Genomic DNA, 21,143 nt, shown 5'->3' on the forward strand with positions numbered 1-21,143 from the left:
TATGGTAATTATTTTACAGTGGGCGGTGCTGTAGCCGAGGTGTAGAAGGGGAGGGGCCAGTCACTAGGAGCAACCTGTGCCAATCATACCCTACTTCTGGCCTGTGCGTTCCACCTTACTTCCTTGCTCCGCCCACAACAGCTTCCTGTTCCCCGTCGTTATTTTGACTTGCGTACTACAGAGCCAATCGGATTCCATTAAAAATACCCGCGGCTAATGTCCTTATGGGAGGTGAGAAGTAATTGGCTTCGAAAGCGGAAAAGGGCGGGGCCACATAATATATATCACTCACCCGCCATTTTACGAGCACAAGGTAACTGATATTATGTGGTATTATTATATAGAAGGGAGGGGACCGTACAGTGATATATGAGGGGGAATAACACAGCCCCCAGCACACACTGATATGTGGTATTATTATATAGGGGAGAGGGGACCGTACAGTGATATATGAGGGGGAATAACACAGCCCCCGGCACACACTGATATGTGGTATTATTATATAGGGGAGAGGGACCGTACAGTGATATATGGGGGGAATAACACAGCCCCCGGCACACACTGATATGTGGTATTATTATATAGAGGAGAGGGGACCGTACAGTGATATATGAGGGGAATAACAGCTCCCGACACACACTGATATGTGGTATTATTATATAGGGGAGAGGGGACCGTACAGTGATATATGAGGGGGAATAACACAGCCCCCGGCACACACTGATATGTGGTATTATTATATAGGGGAGAGGGGACCGTATAGTGATATATGAGGGGAATAACACAGCCCACTGATATGTGGTATTATTATTATATAGGGGAGAGGGGACCGTACAGTGATATATGAGGGGGAATAACACAGCCCCCGGGACACACTGATATGTGGTATTATTATATAGGGGGGAGGGGACCGTACAGTGATATATGTGGGGAATAACACAGCCCCCGGCACACACTGATATGTGGTATTATTATATAGGGGAGAGGGGACCGTACAGTGATATATGAGGGGAATAACACAGCCCCCGGCATACACTGATATGTGGTATTATTATTATATAGGGGAGAGGGGACCGTACAGTGATATATGAGGGGGAATAACACAGCCCCCGGCACACACTGATATGTGGTATTATTATTATATAGGGGAGAGGGGACCGTACAGTGATATATGAGGGGGAATAACACAGCCCCCGGCACACACTGATATGTGGTATTATTATATAGGGGAGAGGGGACCGTACAGTGATATATGAGGGGGAATAACACAGCCCCCGGCACACACTGATATGTGGTATTATATAGGGGAGAGGGGACCATACAGTGATATATGGGGGGAATAACACAGCCCCCGGCACACACTGATATGTGGTATTATTATTATATAGGGGAGAGGGGACCGTACAGTGATATATGAGGGGGAATAACACAGCCCCCGGCACACACTGATATGTGGTATTATTATTATATAGGGGAGAGGGGACCGTACAGTGATATATGAGGGGGAATAACACAGCCCCCGGCACACACTGATATGTGGTATTATTATATAGGGGAGAGGGGACCGTACAGTGATATATGAGGGGGAATAACACAGCCCCCGGCACACACTGATATGTGGTATTATTATATAGGGGAGAGGGGACCATACAGTGATATATGGGGGGAATAACACAGCCCCCGGCACACACTGATATGTGGTATTATTATATAGAGGAGAGGGGACCGTACAGTGATATATGAGGGGAATAACACAGCTCCCGACACACACTGATATGTGGTATTATTATATAGGGGAGAGGGGACCATACAGTGATATATGAGGGGAATAACACAGCCCCCGGCATACACTGATATGTGGTATTATTATTATATAGGGGAGAGGGGACCGTACAGTGATATATGAGGGGGAATAACACAGCCCCCAGGCACACACTGATATGTGGTATTATTATTATATAGGGGAGAGGGGACTGTACAGTGATATATGAGGGGAATAACACAGCTCCCGACACACACTGATATGTGGTATTGTTATATAGAGGAGAGGGGACCGTACAGTGATATATGAGGGGAATAACACAGCTCCCGACACACACTGATATGTGGTATTATTATATAGGGGAGAGGGGACCGTACAGTGCTATATGAGGGGAATAACACAGCCCCCGGCATACACTGATATGTGGTATTATTATTATATAGGGGAGAGGGGACCGTACAGTGATATATGAGGGGGAATAACACAGCCCCCGGCACACACTGATATGTGGTATTATTATTATATAGGGGAGAGGGGACCGTACAGTGATATATGAGGGGGAATAACACAGCCCCCGGCACACACTGATATGTGGTATTATTATTATATAGGGGAGAGGGGACCGTACAGTGATATATGGGGGGAATAACACAGCCCCCGGCACACACTGATATGTGGTATTATTATATAGAGGAGAGGGGACCGTACAGTGATATATGAGGGGAATAACACAGCTCCCGACACACATTGATTTGTGGTATTATTATATAGGGGAGAGGGGACCGTACAGAGATATATGAGGGGAATAACACAGACCCCGGCATACACTGATATGTGGTATTATTATTATATAGGGGAGAGGGGACCGTACAGTGATATATGAGGGGGAATAACACAGCCCCCGGCACACACTGATATGTGGTATTATTATTATATAGGGGAGAGGGGACCGTACAGTGATATATGAGGGGGAATAACACAGCCCCCGGCACACACTGATATGTGGTATTATTATTATATAGGGGAGAGGGGACTGTACAGTGATATATGAGGGGAATAACAGCTCCCGACACACACTGATATGTGGTATTATTATATAGAGGAGAGGGGACCGTACAGTGATATATGAGGGGAATAACACAGCTCCCGACACACACTGATATGTGGTATTATTATATAGGATATGTGGTATTATTATATAGGGGAGAGGGGACCGTACAGTGATATGTGAGGGGAATAACACAGCCCCGGCACACACTGATATATGGTATTATTATATAGGGGAGAGGGGACCGTACAGTGATATATGAGGGGAATAACACAGCCCCGGCACACACTGATATGTGGTATTATTATATAGGGGAGAGGGGACTGGACAGTGATATATGAGGGGGGATAACACAGCCCCCGCACACGCTGATATGTGCTATTATTATTATATAGGGGAGAGAGAACCGTACAGTGATATATGAGGGGGAATAACACAGCACCTGGCACACACTGATATGTGGTATTATATAGGGGTGAGGGGACCGTACAGTGATATATGAGGGGGAATAACACAGCCCCCAGGCACACACTGATATGTGGTATTATTATTATATAGGGGAGAGGGGACCGTACAGTGATATATGAGGGGGAATAACACAGCCCCCGGCACACACTGATATGTGGTATTATTATATAGGGGAGAGGGGACCGTACAGTGATATATGAGGGGGAATAACACAGCCCCCGGCACACACTGATATGTGGTATTATTATATAGGGGAGAGGGGACCATACAGTGATATATGGGGGGAATAACACAGCCCCCGGCACACACTGATATGTGGTATTATTATATAGAGGAGAGGGGACCGTACAGTGATATATGAGGGGAATAACACAGCTCCCGACACACACTGATATGTGGTATTATTATATAGGGGAGAGGGGACCGTACAGTGATATATGAGGGGAATAACACAGCCCCCGGCATACACTGATATGTGGTATTATTATTATATAGGGGAGAGGGGACCGTACAGTGATATATCAGGGGGAATAACACAGCCCCCAGGCACACACTGATATGTGGTATTATTATTATATAGGGGAGAGGGGACCGTACAGTGATATATGAGGGGGAATAACACAGCCCCCGGCACACACTGATATGTGGTATTATTATTATATAGGGGAGAGGGGACTGTACAGTGATATATGAGGGGAATAACACAGCTCCCGACACACACTGATATGTGGTATTATTATATAGAGGAGAGGGGACCGTACAGTGATATATGAGGGGAATAACACAGCTCCCGACACACACTGATATGTGGTATTATTATATAGGTGAGAGGGGACCGTACAGTGCTATATGAGGGGAATAACACAGCCCCCGGCATACACTGATATGTGGTATTATTATTATATAGGGGAGAGGGGACCGTACAGTGATATATGAGGGGGAATAACACAGCCCCCGGCACACACTGATATGTGGTATTATTATTATATAGGGGAGAGGGGACCGTACAGTGATATATGAGGGGGAATAACACAGCCCCCGGCACACACTGATATTTGGTATTATTATTATATAGGGGAGAGGGGACCGTACAGTGATATATGGGGGGAATAATACAGCCCCCGGCACACACTGATATGTGGTATTATTATATAGGGGAGAGGGGACCGTACAGTGATATATGAGGGGGAATAACACAGCCCCCGGCACACACTGATATGTGGTATTATTATATAGAGGAGAGGGGACCGTACAGTGATATATGAGGGTAATAACACAGCTCCCGACACACACTGATATGTGGTATTATTATATAGGGGAGAGGGGACCGTACAGTGATATATGAGGGGGATAACACAGCCCCCGGCATACACTGATATGTGGTATTATTATTATATAGGGGAGAGGGGACCGTACAGTGATATATGAGGGGGAATAACACAGCCCCCGGCACACACTGATATGTGGTATAATTATTATATAGGGGAGAGGGGACCGTACAGTGATATATGAGGGGGAATAACACAGCCCCCAGCACACACTGATATGTGGTATTATTATTATATAGGGGAGAGGGGACTGTACAGTGATATATGAGGGGAATAACACAGCTCCCGACACACACTGATATGTGGTATTATTATATAGAGGAGAGGGGACCGTACAGTGATATATGAGGGGAATAACACAGCTCCCGACACACACTGATATGTGGTATTATTATTATATAGGGGAGAGGGGACCGTACAGTGATATATGAGGGGGAATAACTCAGCCCCCGGCACACACTGATATGTGGTATTATTATATAGGGGAGAGGGGACCATACAGTGATATATGGGGGGAATAACACAGCCCCCGGCACACACTGATATGTGGTATTATTATATAGAGGAGAGGGGACCTTACAGTGATATATGAGGGGAATAACACAGCTCCCGACACACATTGATTTGTGGTATTATTATATAGGGGAGAGGGGACCGTACAGTGATATATGAGGGGAATAACACAGACCCCGGCATACACTGATATGTGGTATTATTATTATATAGGGGAGAGGGGACCGTACAGTGATATATGAGGGGGAATAACACAGCCCCCGGCATACACTGATATGTGGTATTATTATTATATAGGGGAGAGGGGACCGTACAGTGATATATGAGGGGGAATAACACAGCCCCCGGCACACACTGATATGTGGTATTATTATTATATAGGGGAGAGGGGACTGTACAGTGATATATGAGGGGAATAACACAGCTCCCGACACACACTGATATGTGGTATTATTATATAGAGGAGAGGGGACCGTACAGTGATATATGAGGGGAATAACACAGCTCCCGACACACACTGATATGTGGTATTATTATATAGGATATGTGGTATTATTATATAGGGGAGAGGGGACCGTACAGTGATATGTGAGGGGAATAACACAGCCCCGGCACACACTGATATATGGTATTATTATATAGGGGAGAGGGTACCGTACAGTGATATATGAGGGGAATAACACAGCCCCCGGCACACACTGATATGTGGTATTATTATATAGGGGAGAGGGGACTGGACAGTGATATATGAGGGGGGATAACACAGCCCCCGCACACGCTGATATGTGCTATTATTATTATATAGGGGAGAGAGAACCGTACAGTGATATATGAGGGGGAATAACACAGCACCTGGCACACACTGATATGTGGTATTATTATATAGGGGTGAGGGGACCGTACAGTGATATATGAGGGGGAATAACACAGCCCCCGGCACACACTGATATGTGGTATTATTATTATATAGGGTAGAGGGGATCGTACAGTGATATATGAGGAGTAATAACACTGCTCCCGGCACATACTGAATATGGTATTATTATATAGGGGAGAGGGGACCATACAGTGATATATGAGGTGGAATAACACAGCTCCCGGCACACGCTGATATGTGCTATTATATAGGGGAGAGGGGATCGTACAGTGATATATGAGGGGGAATAACACAGCCCCTGCTACACGCTGATATGTGGTATTATTAAATAGGGGTGAGGGGCTGTACAGTGATATATGAGGGGGAATAACACAGCCCCCGGCACACACTGATATGTGGTATTATTATATAGGGGAGAGGGGACTGTACAGTGATATTTGAGGGGAATAACACAGCTCCCGGCACACACTGATATGTGGTATTATTATTATATAGGGGAGAGGGGACCGTACAGTGATATATGAGTGGAATAACACAGCTCCACGCACACACTGATATGTGGTATTATTATATAGGGGAGAGGGGACTGTACATTGATATATGAGGGGGAATAACACAGCTCCCGGCACACACTGATATGTGGTATTATAATTATATAGGGGAGAGGGGACTGTACATTGATATATGAGGGGGAATTACACAGCTCCCGGCACACACTGATATGTGGTATTATTATATAGGGGAGAGGGGACCATACAGTGATATATGAGGGGGAATAACACAGCTCCTGGCACACACTGATATGTGGTATTATATACGGGAGAGGGGACTGTACAGTGATATATGAGGGGGAATAACACAGCTCCTGGCACACACTGATATGTGGTATTATTATATAGGGGAGAGGGGACCATACAGTGATATATGAGGTGGAATAACACAGCTCCCGGCACACGCTGATATGTGCTATTATATAGGGGAGAGGGGATCGTACAGTGATATATGAGGGGGAATAACACAGCCCCTGCTACACGCTGATATGTGGTATTATTAAATAGGGGTGAGGGGCTGTACAGTGATATATGAGGGGGAATAACACAGCCCCCGGCACACACTGATATGTGGTATTATTATATAGGGGAGAGGGGACTGTACAGTGATATTTGAGGGGAATAACACAGCTCCCGGCACACACTGATATGTGGTATTATTATTATATAGGGGAGAGGGGACCGTACAGTGATATATGAGTGGAATAACACAGCTCCACGCACACACTGATATGTGGTATTATTATATAGGGGAGAGGGGACTGTACATTGATATATGAGGGGGAATAACACAGCTCCCGGCACACACTGATATGTGGTATTATAATTATATAGGGGAGAGGGGACTGTACATTGATATATGAGGGGGAATTACACAGCTCCCGGCACACACTGATACGTGGTATTATTATTATATAGGGGAGAGGGGACCATACAGTGATATATGAGGGGGAATAACACAGCTCCTGGCACACACTGATATGTGGTATTATATACGGGAGAGGGGACTGTACATTGATATATGAGGGGGAATAACACAGCCCCCGGCACACACTGATATGTGGTATTATTATATAGGGGAGAGGGGACTGTACAGTGATATATGAGGGGGAATAACACAGCCCCCGGCACACACTGATATGTGGTATAATTATATAGGGGAGAGGGGACTGTACATTGATATATGAGGGGGAATAACACAGCTCCCGGCACACACTGATATGTGGTATTATTATTATATAGGGGAGAGGGGACCATACAGTGATATATGAGGGGGAATAACACAGCTCCTGGCACACACTGATATGTGGTATTATATACGGGAGAGGGGACTGTACAGTGATATATGAGGGGAATAACACAGCTCCTGGCACACACTGATATGTGGTATTATATACGGGAGAGGGGACTGTACAGTGATATATGAGGGGGAATAACACAGCTCCTGGCACACATACTGAAGCAGGGATCCTGCTGGTGTAGTTGAACAGTCTCTGCCATAGACTAACACCTGTCATGCTTCACTTAGTTTCTCTGACGTCCTAGTCGATGCTGGGGACTCCGTAAGGACCATGGGGAATAGACGGCTCCGCAGGAGACTGGGCACATCTAAAGAAAGATTTAGGACTATCTGGTGTGCACTGGCTCCTCCCCCTATGACCCTCCTCCAAGCCTCAGTTAGATTTCTGTGCCCGGCTGAGCTGGATGCACACTAGGGGCTCTCCTGAGCTCCTAGAAGAAAGTATAGTTTAGGTTTTTTATTTTACAGTGAGATATGCTGGCAACAGGCTCACTGCAACGAGGGACTAAGGGGAGAAGAAGCGAACCTACCTAAGTGGTGGTAGCTTGGGCTTCTTAGGCTACTGGACACCATTAGCTCCAGAGGGATCGAACACAGGACCCGACCTCGTCGTCCGTTCCCGGAGCCGCGCCGCCGTCCCCCTTACAGAGCCAGAAACAAGAAGGTGGTCCGGAAAATCGGCGGCTGAAGACTTCTGTCTTCTCCAAGGTAGCGCACAGCACTGCAGCTGTCGCCATTGCTCCTCATGCACACCACACACTGCGGTCACTGATGGGTGCAGGGCGCTGGGGGGGGGCGCCCTGAGCAGCAATAATAACACCTTGGCTGGCAAAACTAACACCATATATAGCCCCAGAGGCTATATAGGTGTATATTAACCCCTGCCAGAAACGATAAAATAGCGGGAGAAAGCCCGCCGAAAAAGGGGCGGAGCCAACTCCCTCAGCACACTGGCGCCATTATTCCCTCACAGCTTCGCTGGAAGGAAGCTCCCTGGCTCTCCCCTGCAGTCCTGCACTACAGAAAGGGTAAAAAAGAGAGGGGGGCACAATTTAGGCGCAGTATATATATATTATAGGCAGCTATAGGGGAAAACACTCTGTATAGTGATATCCCTGTGGTATATAGCGCCCTGGTGTGTGCTGGCATACTCTCCCTCTGTCTCCCCAAAGGGCTTTGTGGGGTCCTGTCCTCTGTAAGAGCATTCCCTGTGTGTCTGCTGTGTGTCGGTACTGCTGTGTCGACATGTATGATGAGGATAATGATGTGGAGGCGGAGCAAATGCCTGTGAATGTGATGTCACCCCCTGCGGGGTCGACACCAGTGTGGATGGACTTATGGAAGGAATTACGTGACAGTGTCAGCTCCTTACATAAAAGGTTTGACGACATAGGACAGCCGGCTACTCAGCTTGTGCCTGTCCAAGCGTCTCAAATGTCATCAGGGGCTATAAAACGCCCGCTACCTCAGATGACAGATACAGATGTCGACACGGATACCGACTCCAGTGTCGACGATGATGAGACGAGTGTACCCTCCAATAGATCCACCCGTTATATGAATGAGGCTATGAAAAATGTATTACACATTTCTGATGATACCCCAGGTACCACAAAAAAGGGTATTATGTTGGTGAGAAAAAACTACCAGTAGTTTTTCCTGCATCTGACGAATTAAATGAGGTGTGTGAGGAAGCGTGGACTTCCCCAGATAAGAAATTGATCATTTCTAAACGGTTAATGGCTGCGTACCCTTTCCCGCCAGAGGATAGGTCACGCTGGGAAACACCCCCTAGGGTAGATAAAGCGCTGACACGCTTATCAAAGAAGGTGGCACTACCGTCTCCGGATACGGCCGCCCTAAAAGAACCTGCTGATTGAAAGCTGGAAAGTACCCTAAAAGCTATATACACACACACCGGCATTATATTGAGACCCGCTATTGCATCAGCTTGGATGTGCAGTGCTGCTGCGGCGTGGTCAGACTCCCTGTCGGAAAACATTGATACCATGGATAGGGACAATATTTTGCTAACGATTGACCATATAAAACTATGTCCATTGCCGCCAGACGGGGGTTATGGACTAGGCAATGGTCAGGTGATGCCGACTCCAAGCGGCACATGGAAGTTTTACCCTATAAAGGGGTGGAACTTTTTGGGGAAGGTCTTTCAGACCTCGTTTCCACAGCTACTGCTGGGAAATCGACCTTTTTGCCACAGGCTACCCCACAGCAAAAGAAAGCACCGTATTATCAGGTACAGTCCTTTCGGCCCCAGAAAAATAAGCGGGCTAGAGGCTCATCCTTTCTGCCGAGGGGCAGAGGAAGGGGGAAAAAGCTGCAACACACAGCTAGTTCCCAGGAGCAGAAGTCCTCCCCTGCGTCCGGTAAGTCCACAGCATGACGCTGGGGCTGCTCAGGCGGAATCGGGAACGGTGGGGGCACGTCTCAGGTTTTTCAGCACACAGTGGGCTCTCTCACAAGTGGATCCCTGGGTCCTTCAAGTAGTATCTCAGGGGTACAGGCTGGAATTCGAGACGTCTTCCCCCCGCCGTTTCCTAAAATCTGCCTTGCCGGCAACTCCCTCTGCCAGGGAGGCAGTGTTGGTGGCTATTCAAAAACTGTATTCACAGAAAGTGATCGTCAAGGTACCCCTCCTTCAGCAAGGAAAGGGTTACTACTCCACAATGTTTGTGGTACCGAAACCGGACGGTTCGGTGAGACCCATCTTAAATTTAAAAGCCTTGAACACTTATATCAAAAGGTTCAAGTTCAAGATGGAATCGCTCAGGGCGGTTATTGCGAGCCTGGAGGAGGGGGATTACATGGTATCCCTGGACATCAAGGATGCGTACCTGCATGTCCCCATTTACCCTCCGCACCAGGAGTACCTCAGATTTGTGGTACAGGACTGTCACTATCAGTTCCAGACGCTGCCGTTTGGGTTATCCACGGCACCGAGGGTCTTTACCAAGGTAATGGCCGAAATGATGATACTCCTTCGCAAGAAGGGAGTTTTAAGTTTTAATTATCCCGTACTTGGACGATCTCCTGATAAAGGCGAGGTCCAAAGAACAGTTGATAGTGGGGGTGGCACTTTCTCAGGAAGTGCTACAACAGCACGGCTGGATTCTAAACATTCCAAAGTCACAGCTGGTCCCGACGACACGTCTTCTGTTCCTGGGAATGATTCTGGACACAGACCAGAAAAGAGTGTTTCTTCCACTGGAAAAAGCCGAGGAATTGTCATCTCTGGTCAGAGACATCCTAAAACCAGGAAAAGTGTCGGTACATCAATGCACACGAGTCCTGGGAAAAATGGTAGCTTCGTACGAAGCAATTCCATTCGGAAGGTTCCACGCAAGGACGTTCCAGTGGGACCTGTTGGACAAATGGTCCGGGTCCCATCTCCAGATGCAACAGCGGATAACCCTATCGGCCAGAACCAGGGTGTCGCTGCTGTGGTGGCTGCAGAGGGCTCATCTACTAGAGGGCCGCAGATTCGGAATACAGGACTGGGTCCTGGTGACCACGGATGCCAGCCTTCGGGGCTGGGGGGCAGTCACAAAGGGAAGAAATTTCCAAGGACTGTGGTCAACTCAGGAGATTTCTCTTCACATAAATATCCTGGAGCTAAGGGCCATTTACAATGCCCTAAGCCAGGCAAGACCCCTGCTTCAAAACCAGCCGGTACTGATCCAGTCAGACAACATCACGGCGGTCGCCCATGTAAACAGACAGGGCGGCACGAGAAGCAGGATGGCGATGGCAGAAGCCACAAGGATTCTCAGATGGGCAGAGAATCATGTGTTAGCACTGACGGCAGTGTTCATTCCGGGAGTGGACAACTGGGAAGCAGACTTCCTCAGCAGGCACGACCTCCACCCGGGAGAATGGGGACTTCAACCAGAAGTCTTCCAAATGCTGGTCAACCGGTGGGAAAAGCCACAGGTAGACATGATGGCGTCCCGCCTCAACAAGAAGTTGAAAAGATATTGCGCCCGGTCAAGAGACCCTCAGGCGATAGCGGTGGACGCTCTAGTGACACCAGGGGTGTACCAGTCGGTTTATGTGTTTCCTCCTCTACCTCTCATACCCAAGGTACTGAGAATAATAAGAAGGCGAGGAGTGAAAACCATACTCGTGGCTCCGGATTGGCCAAGAAGGGCTTGGTACCCGGAACTTCAAGAGATGCTTACAGAGGACCCTTGGCCTCTGCCGCTCAGACAAGACCTGCTGCAGCAGGGACCCTGTCTGTTCCAAGACTTACCGCGGCTGCGTTTGACGGCATGGCGGTTGAACACCGGATCCTGAAGGAAAAGGGTATTCCGGAGGAAGTCATCCCTACCCTGATCAAAGCCAGGAAGGATGTCACCGCAAGACATTATCACCGCATTTGGCGAAAATATGTTGCTTGGTGTGAGGCCATGAAGGCCCCGACGGAGGAATTTCAACTGGGTCGATTCCTGCACTTCCTGCAAGCAGGGGTGTCGTTGGGCCTCAAATTGGGGTCCATAAAGGTCCAGATTTCGGCTCTGTCGATTTTCTTCCAAAAAGAACTGGCTTCACTGCCCGAAGTTCAGACTTTTGTCAAAGGAGTACTGCATATTCTGCCTCCTTTTGTGCCCCCAGTGGCACCTTGGGATCTCAATGTGGTTTTGGCATTCCTGAAATCACATTGGTTCGAACCACTTAAGACTGTGGATTTAAAATATCTCACGTGGAAAGTGGTCATGCTGTTGGCCTTGGCGTCGGCCAGGCGGGTTTCAGAATTGGCGGCTTTGTCTTGTAAAAGCCCTTATCTGATTTTCCATATGGATAGGGCAGAATTGAGGACTCATCCTCAGTTTCTCCCAAAGGTGGTCTCAGCTTTTCACTTGAACCAACCTATTGTGGTGCCTGCGGCTACTAGGGACTTGGAGGATTCCAAGTTGCTGGACGTAGTCAGGGCCCTAAAAATTTATTTCTCTAACGTCCTAAGTGGATGCTGGGGACTCCGTAAGGACCATGGGGAATATCGGCTCCGCAGGAGACTGGGCACATCTAAAGAAAGCTTTAGGACTATCTGGTGTGCACTGGCTCCTCCCCCTATGACCCTCCTCCAAGCCTCAGTTAGATCTTTGTGCCCGAACGAGAAGGGTGCACACTAGGGGCTCTCCTGAGCTTCTTAGTGAAAGTTTTAGTTTAGGTTTTTTATTTTCAGTGAGACCTGCTGGCAACAGGCTCACTGCATCGAGGGACTAAGGGGAGAAGAAGCGAACTCACCTGCGTGCAGAGTGGATTGGGCTTCTTAGGCTACTGGACATTAGCTCCAGAGGGACGATCACAGGCCCAGCCATGGATGGGTCCCAGAGCCGCGCCGCCGGCCCCCTTACAGAGCCAGAAGGCAGAAGAGGTCCGGAAAATCGGCGGCAGAAGACGTCCTGTCTTCAACAAGGTAGCGCACAGCACTGCAGCTGTGCGCCATTGCTCCTCAGCACACTTCACACTTCGGTCACTGAGGGTGCAGGGCGCTAGGGGGGGGCGCCCTGAGCAGCAATAAAAACACCTTGGCTGGCGAAAATACATCACATATAGCCCCCAGGGCTATATGGATGAATTTTAACCCCTGCCAGAATCCATAAAAAAGCAGGAGAAAAGTCCGCGATAAAGGGGCGGAGCCTATCTCCTCAGCACACTGGCGCCATTTTCCCTCACAGCTCCGTTGGAGGGAAGCTCCCCTGGCTCTCCCCTGCAGTCACTACACCACAGAAAGGATTAAAAAAGAGAGGGGGGGCACTAATTACGCGCAGTATTAAAGATACAGCAGCTATAAGGGGAAAAACACTTATATAAGGTTATCCCTGTATATATATAGCGCTCTGGTGTGTGCTGGCAAACTCTCCCTCTGTCTCCCCAAAGGGCTAGTGGGGTCCTGTCCTCTATCAGAGCATTCCCTGTGTGTGTGCTGTATGTCGGTACGTTTGTGTCGACATGTATGAGAAGAAAAATGATGTGGAGACGGAGCAGATTGCCTGTAATAGTGATGTCACCCCCTAGGGGGTCGACACCTGAGTGGATGAACTGTTGGAAGGAATTACGTGACAGTGTCAGCTCTGTATAAAAGACAGTGGTTGACATGAGACAGCCGGCTACTCAGCTTGTGCCTGTCCAGACGTCTCATAGGCCGTCAGGGGCTCTAAAGCGCCCGTTACCTCAGATGGCAGATATAGACGCCGACACGGATACTGACTCCAGTGTCGACGGTGAAGAGACAAATGTGACTTCCAGTAGGGCCACACGTTACATGATTGAGGCAATGAAAAATGTTTTACACATTTCTGATAATACGAGTACCACCAAAAAGGGGTATTATGTTCGGTGAGGAAAAACTACCTGTAGTTTTCCTGAATCTGAAATTAAATGAGGTGTGTGATGATGCGTGGTTTTCCCCCGATAACAACTGATAATTTCTAAAATGTTATTGGCATTATATCCTTTCCCGCCAGAGGTTAGGGTGCGTTGGGAAACACCCCCTAGGGTGGATAAAGCGCTCACACGCTTGTAAGGGCTCTACCCTCTCCTGAGATGGCCGCCCTTAAGGATCCTGCTGATAGAAAGCAGGAGGGTATCCTAAAATGTATTTACACACATACTGGTGTTATACTGCGACCAGCAATCGCCTCAGCCTGGATGTGCAGTGCTGGGTTGGCGTGGTCGGATTCCCTGACTGAAAATATTGATACCCTAGATAGGGACAGTATATTTTTGCCTATAGAGCATTTAAAAGATGCATTTCTATATATGCGTGATGCACAGCGGAATATTTGCCGACTGGCATCAAGTCTAAGTGCGTTGTCCATTTCTACCAGTAGAGGGTTATGGACACGTCAGTGGTCAGGTGATGCGTATTCCAAACGGCATTTGGAAGTATTGCCTTAGTAAGGGGAGGAGTTATTTGGGGTCGGTCTTTCAGACCTGGTGGCCACGGCAACAGCTGGGAAATCCACGTTTGTACCCCAGGTCGCCTCTCAACATGAGAAGACGCCGTATTATCAGGCGCAGTCTTTTCGTGGACAAGCGGGCAAAAGGTTCCTCATTTCTGCCCCGTGACAGAGGGAGAGGAAAAAGGCTGCAGAAATCAGCCAGTTCCCAGGAACAGAAACCCTCTCCCGCCTCTGCCAAGCCCTCAGTATGACGCTGGGGCTTTACAAGCAGAATCAGGCACGGTGGGGGGCCCGTCTCAATGAATTTCAGCGCGCAGTGGGCTCACTCGCAAGTAGACCCCTGGATCCTTCAGGTGATATCTCAGGGGTACAAATTAGAATTCGAGACGTCTCCCCCTCGCCGTTTCCTAAAGTCGGCTTTACCGATGTCTCCTTCTGACAGTGAGACAGTTTTGGAAGCCATTCACAAGCTGTATTCCCAGCAGGTGATAATCAAGGTACCCCTCCTGCAACAGGGAACGGGGTATTATTCCACACTGTTGTGGTACCGAAGCCGGACGGCTCGGTGAGACCGATTCTAAATCTAAAATCTTTGAACACTTACATACAGAGGTTCAAATTCAAGATTGAGTCACTCAGAGCAGTGATTGCGAACCTGGAAGAAGGGGACTACATGATGTCTCGGGACATCAAGGATGCTTACCTTCATGTCAAAATTTACCCTTCTCACCAAGGGTACCTCAGGTTTATGGTACAGAACTGTCACTATCAGTTCAGACGCTGCCGTATGGATGGTCCACGGCACCCCGGGTCTTTACCAAGGTAATGGCCGAAATGATGATATTCCTTCGAAGGAAGGGAATTTTAGTTATCCCTTACTTGGACGATTCCCTGTTAAGGGTAAGATCCAGGGAACAGTTGGAGGTCGGTGTAGCACTATCTCAGGTAGTGTTGCGGCAGCACGATTGGATTCTCAATATTCCAAAATCGCAGCTGGTTCCGACGACTTGTCTTCTGTTCCTAGGGATGATCCTGGACACAGTCCAGAAAAAGGTGTTTCTCCCGGAGGAGAAAGCCAGGGAGTTATCCGAGCTAGTCAGGAACCTCCTAAAACCGAGCCAAGTCTCAGTGCATCAATGCACAAGGGTTCTGGGTAAAATGGTGGCTTCCTACGAAGCAATCCCATTCGGCAGATTCCACGCAAGAACTTTCCAGTGGGACCTGCTGGACAAATGGTCCGGGTCGCATCTTCAGATGCATCAGCGGATAACCCTGTCACCAAGGACAAGGGTGTCCCTCCTGTGGTGGTTGCAGAGTGCTCATCTTCTAGAGGGCCGCAGATTCGGCATTCAGGACTGGGTCCTGGTGACCACGAATGCCAGCCTGCGAGGCTGGGGAGCAGTCACACAGGGAAGAAATATCCAGGGCTTATGGTCAAGCCTGGAGACATCACTTCACATAAATATCCTGAAGCTAAGGGCCATTTACAATGCTCTAAGCTTAGCAAGACCTCTGCTTCAAGGTCAGCCGGTGTTGATCCAGTCGGACAACATCACGGCAGTCACCCACGTAAACAGACAGGGTGGCACAAGAAGCAGGAGGGCAATGGCAGAAGCTGCAAGGATTCTTCGCTGGGCGGAAAATCATGTGATAGCACTGTCAGCAGTATTCATTCCGGGAGTGGACAACTGGGAAGCAGACTTCCTCAGCACGACCTCCACCCGGGAGAGTGGGGACTTCACCCAGAAGTCTTCCACATGATTATAAACCGTTGGGAAAAACTCGACAGGTATTGCGCCAGGTCAAGGGACCCTCAGGCAATAGCTGTAGACGCTCTGGTAACACCGTGGGTGTACCAGTCAGTGTATGTGTTCCCTCCTCTGCCTCTCATACCCAAGGTACTGAGATTGATAAGATGGAGAGGAGTAAGCACTATATTCGTGGCTCCGGATTGGCCAAGAAGGACTTGGTAACCGGAACTTCAAGAGATGCTCACGGAGGATCCGTGGCCTCTACCTCTAAGAAGGGACCTGCTCCAGCAAGGACCCTGTCTGTTCCAAGACTTACCGCGGCTGCGTTTGACGGCATGGCGGTTGAACGCCGGATCCTGAAGGAAAAAAGGCATTCCGGATGAAGTCATCCCTATCCTGATCAAAGCCAGGAAGGATGTAACCGCAAAACATTATCACCGCATTTGGCGAAAATATGTTGCGTGGTGCGAGGCCAGTAAGGCCCGACGGAGGAAATTCAACTGGGTTGATTCTTACATTTCCTGCAAACAGGAGTGTCTATGGGCCTGAAATTGGGGTCCATTAAGGTTCAAATTTCGGCCCTGTCAATTTTCTTCCAAAAAGAACTAGCTTCAGTCCCTGAAGTTCAGACGTTTGTAAAAGGGGTACTGCATATACAGCCTCCTTTTGTGCCTCCAGTGGCACTTTGGGATCTCAATGTAGTTTTTGGGTTCCAAAAGTCTCATTGGTTTGAACCACTTAAATCTGTGGAGTTAAAATATCTCACATGGATAGTGGTAATGCTGTTGGCCCTGGCCTGGGTCAGGCGCGTGTCAGAATTGGCGGCTTTATCCTGTAAAAGCCCTTATCTGATTTTCCATTCGGACAGGGCGGAATTGAGGACTCGTCCTCAGTTTCTCCCTAAGGTGGTTTCAGCGTTTCACCTGAACCAACCTATTGTGGTGCCTGCGGCTACTAGGGACTTGGAGGACTCCAAGTTGCTAGACGTTGTCAGGGCCCTGAAAATATATGTTTCCAGGACGGCTGGAGTCAGGAAATCTGACTCGCTGTTTATCCTGTATGCACCCAACAAGCTGGGTGCTCCTGCTTCTAAGCAGACTATTGCTCGTTGGATTTGTAGTACAATTCAGCTTGCACATTCTGTGGCAGGCCTGCCACAGCCAAAAATCTGTAAATGCCCACTCCACAAGGAAGGTGGGCTCATCTTGGGCGGCTGCCCGAGGGGTCTCGGCTTTACAACTTTGCCGAGCAGCTACTTGGTCAGGAGCAAATACGTTTGTAAAATTCTACAAAATTGATACCCTGGCTGAGGAGGACCTGGAGTTCTCTCATTTGGTGCTGCAGAGTCATCCGCACTCTCCCGCCCGTTTGGGAGCTTTGGTATAATCCCCATGGTCCTTACGGAGTCCCCAGCATCCACTTAGGACGTTAGAGAAAATAAGAATTTACTTACCGATAATTCTATTTCTCGTAGTCCGTAGTGGATGCTGGGCGCCCATCCCAAGTGCGGATTGTCTGCAATACTGGTACATAGTTATTGTTACCAAAAAAAAAAAAAAAATCGGGTTATTGCTGTAGTGAGCCATCTTTTCTAGAGGCTCCTCTGTTATCATGCTGTTAACTGGGTTCAGATCACAAGTTGTACGGTGTGATTAATGTGGCTGGTATGAGTCTTACCCGGGATTCAAAATCCTTCCTTATTGTGTACGCTCGTCCGGGCACAGTATCCTAACTGAGGCTTGGAGGAGGGTCATAGGGGGAGGAGCCAGTGCACACCAGATAGTCCTAAAGCTTTCTTTAGATGTGCCCAGTCTCCTGCGGAGCCGCTATTCCCCATGGTCCTTACGGAGTCCCCAGCATCCACTACGGACTACGAGAAATAGAATTATCGGTAAGTAAATTCTTATTATTTCCAGGACGGCTGGAGTCAGAAAGACTGACTCGCTGTTTATCCTGTATGCACCCACCAAGCTGGGTGCTCCTGCTTCTAAGCAGTCTATTGCGCGCTGGATTTGTAGCACTATTCAGCTGGCGCATTCTGCGGTAGGCTTACCGCAGCCTAAATCTGTAAAAGCCCATTCCACGCGGAAGGTGGGCTCATCTTGGGCGGCTGCCCGAGGGGTCTCGGCTTTACAACTTTGCCGAGCAGCTACTTGGTCGGGGGCAAACACGTTTGCAAAATTCTACAAATTTGATACCCTGGCTGAGGAGGACCTGGAATTCTCTCATTCGGTGCTGCAGAGTCATCCGCACTCTCCCGCCCGTTTGGGAGCTTTGGTATAATCCCCATGGTCCTTACGGAGTCCCCAGCATCCACTAGGACGTCAGAGAAAATAAGAATTTACTCACCGGTAATTCTATTTCTCGTAGTCCGTAGTGGATGCTGGGCGCCCATCCCAAGTGCGGATTGTCTGCAATACCTGTACATAGTTATTGTTACAAAAATCGGGTTTTGTTGTGAGCCATCTCTTCAGAGGCTCCATTTGTTATCATACTGTTTACCGGGGTTCCTATCACGTGTTATATGGTGTGATTGGTGTGGCTGGTATGAGTCTTACCCGGGATTCAAAAATCCTTCCTTATTGCGTCAGCTCTTCCGGGCACAGTTCCTAACTGAGGCTTGGAGGAGGGTCATGGGGGGAGGAGCCAGTGCACACCAGATAGTCCTAAATCTTTCTTTAGATGTGCCCAGTCTCCTGCGGAGCCGTCTATTCCCCATGGTCCTTACGGAGTCCCCAGCATCCACTACGGACTACGAGAAATAGAATTACCGGTGAGTTAATTCTTATTTTCTCAGTCTCTTCTACTCCACAATATTTTCTCTTACGTCCTAGAGGATACTGGGGATCCATTTAGTACCATGGGGTGTAGATGGGTCCACTAGGAGCCATGGGCACTTTAAGAATTTGATAGTGTGGGCTGGCTCCTCCTTCTATGCCCCTCCTACCAGACTCCATTTATAAAATGTGCCTGGAGGAGCCGATCACGCTGATGGAAGCTCCTGAAGAGTTTTCTGCAATTATTTTTCTGTTTGTTATTTTCAGGCTGGACTGGATGGCACCAGCCTGCCTGCTTCATGGGACGTAGGGTGGGGGGGACAGCCCAACCTCTTGAAGGGTTAATGGTCCCATTCCCCGCTGACAGGACACCAGCTCCTGAGGGAACTATTCGCAAGCCCCACCACGGCGAGCGTGCATTCCCGCAGCACGCCGCCACCCTTAACAGAGCCAGAAGAAAGAAGAGTGGTGAGTACTAAGCCGGCGTCCCGGTTAGCGGGTCGCTGGCCATTATGGCGGCATGAGGGTACGGAGATGCACGGCTTCTAACCGGGGCGGACTGCGTCTCCAGACTCAGTGCACATTGCAGACGCACAGCTTCTGAGGGAGCGAACTGAGTCTCAGTACACTGTACACAGGGGATGCGGTCAAGATGCCGCCGGCCGGAATCCCAGCGGTCGAAATACAGACGCCGGAATCCCGACCGCCTCAATCCCGACATATTCTCCCTCCGTGGGTGTCCATGACACCCATAGAGGGAGAATATAATAGTGTGACGAGCGTAGCGAGGCACCGTGCCCGCAGCGTGGCGAGCGAAGCGAGCCCGCAAGGGGCTGCGTTCCGCTCGCCACCCCTGTCGGGATTGTGTGGTCGGGATTCCGGCGTCGGTATTTTGACCGCCGGGATTCCGGCCGGCGGCATTTAGTACTGATCCCGTACACAGTACCCTCAATGGCATACACAGACTTAAAACAGTTATGACTCCATTTTAAGCACTAATTTACCTCAGCCAGTATAAAAAAAGCGGGAAGACCGCGCTCCATTGAGAGGGCGGGGCTTCACTATGAGCAGATTCAGCAGCTCACCAGTGCCATTTTCCCTTTGCAGTGGACACAGACGCTGACCAACAGGGATGCGCTGCTCCTCCGAAGTGACTCTAGATTACCTCAGCGGTACCAGGGGGTCATAGCAGGGAGGGAGCGATTATTAGTGTACTAAGTCCCCAATCTGGGTACTTAGTCAGCGATCCGGCTAAGCTTGGCATTAGCGGTAAGGGCGCGGTGTACTGGCTCCATAATTTCTCTGTGTCTCCCTGGAAGGGATCGTTGTGGGTTAATTGTGCTCTTAACCTTTTCTTGTGTGCTGTCACATTTACAAAATGTCAGGCAGAGAGTGTGTTTCATGTACGGCAGAGTGTTCCTCTTCCCCAGGGGGATCACTACAGTATACTCAGTGCAGTGTACCTTCTCAGACTAGCGGGGCAGAGCCAGCATGGCTGGATTCTATTAAAGTAATGATTTCCCATATTTCTACTAAATTGTCCCGCAATGAGAAAGAGACGCAATACTTAAGACAGTCTGTAGATGAGTTTATGAACAGAGACTCAGTCCCCAAACCAGCGTCTCAGTCCCCTGCCATTTGTCAGCAAAAATGTACTCTGGCCCATATCCTGCAGTCTGACTCTGATGATGATGATGGGTCAGACATGGAGGAGGGGGAGGTGGACTCAGAGGGGGGGATGCTGATCTGTCACAGGGAATAGAGGCTCTTATAGAAGGTAGCAGAGACTTTCTGCAAATTCCTGATAAGGTAACAGAGGAGTGTGAGGAATCTTATTTTAAT

At 48.9% G+C, this 21,143-nt stretch overlaps 1 protein-coding gene across 1 annotated transcript in view; it reads left to right on the forward strand.

Annotated features, from left to right (window-relative positions):
• The first annotated feature begins 102 nt into the window (after positions 1-102).
• Positions 103-21,143, forward strand: part of LOC135054703 (zinc finger protein 271-like) — an 86,046-nt gene continuing 65,005 nt past the window's right edge. The window contains exon 1 of the mRNA XM_063957978.1: positions 103-313. Coding sequence (XP_063814048.1) covers positions 217-313 — 97 coding nt within the window. The 5' untranslated portion in view covers positions 103-216. The remainder of the gene's footprint in view (positions 314-21,143) is intronic.

Source organism: Pseudophryne corroboree, chromosome 3 (assembly GCF_028390025.1).
Source record: "Pseudophryne corroboree isolate aPseCor3 chromosome 3, aPseCor3.hap2, whole genome shotgun sequence".
In the NCBI taxonomy this organism is placed as follows: Eukaryota; Metazoa; Chordata; class Amphibia; order Anura; family Myobatrachidae; genus Pseudophryne; species Pseudophryne corroboree.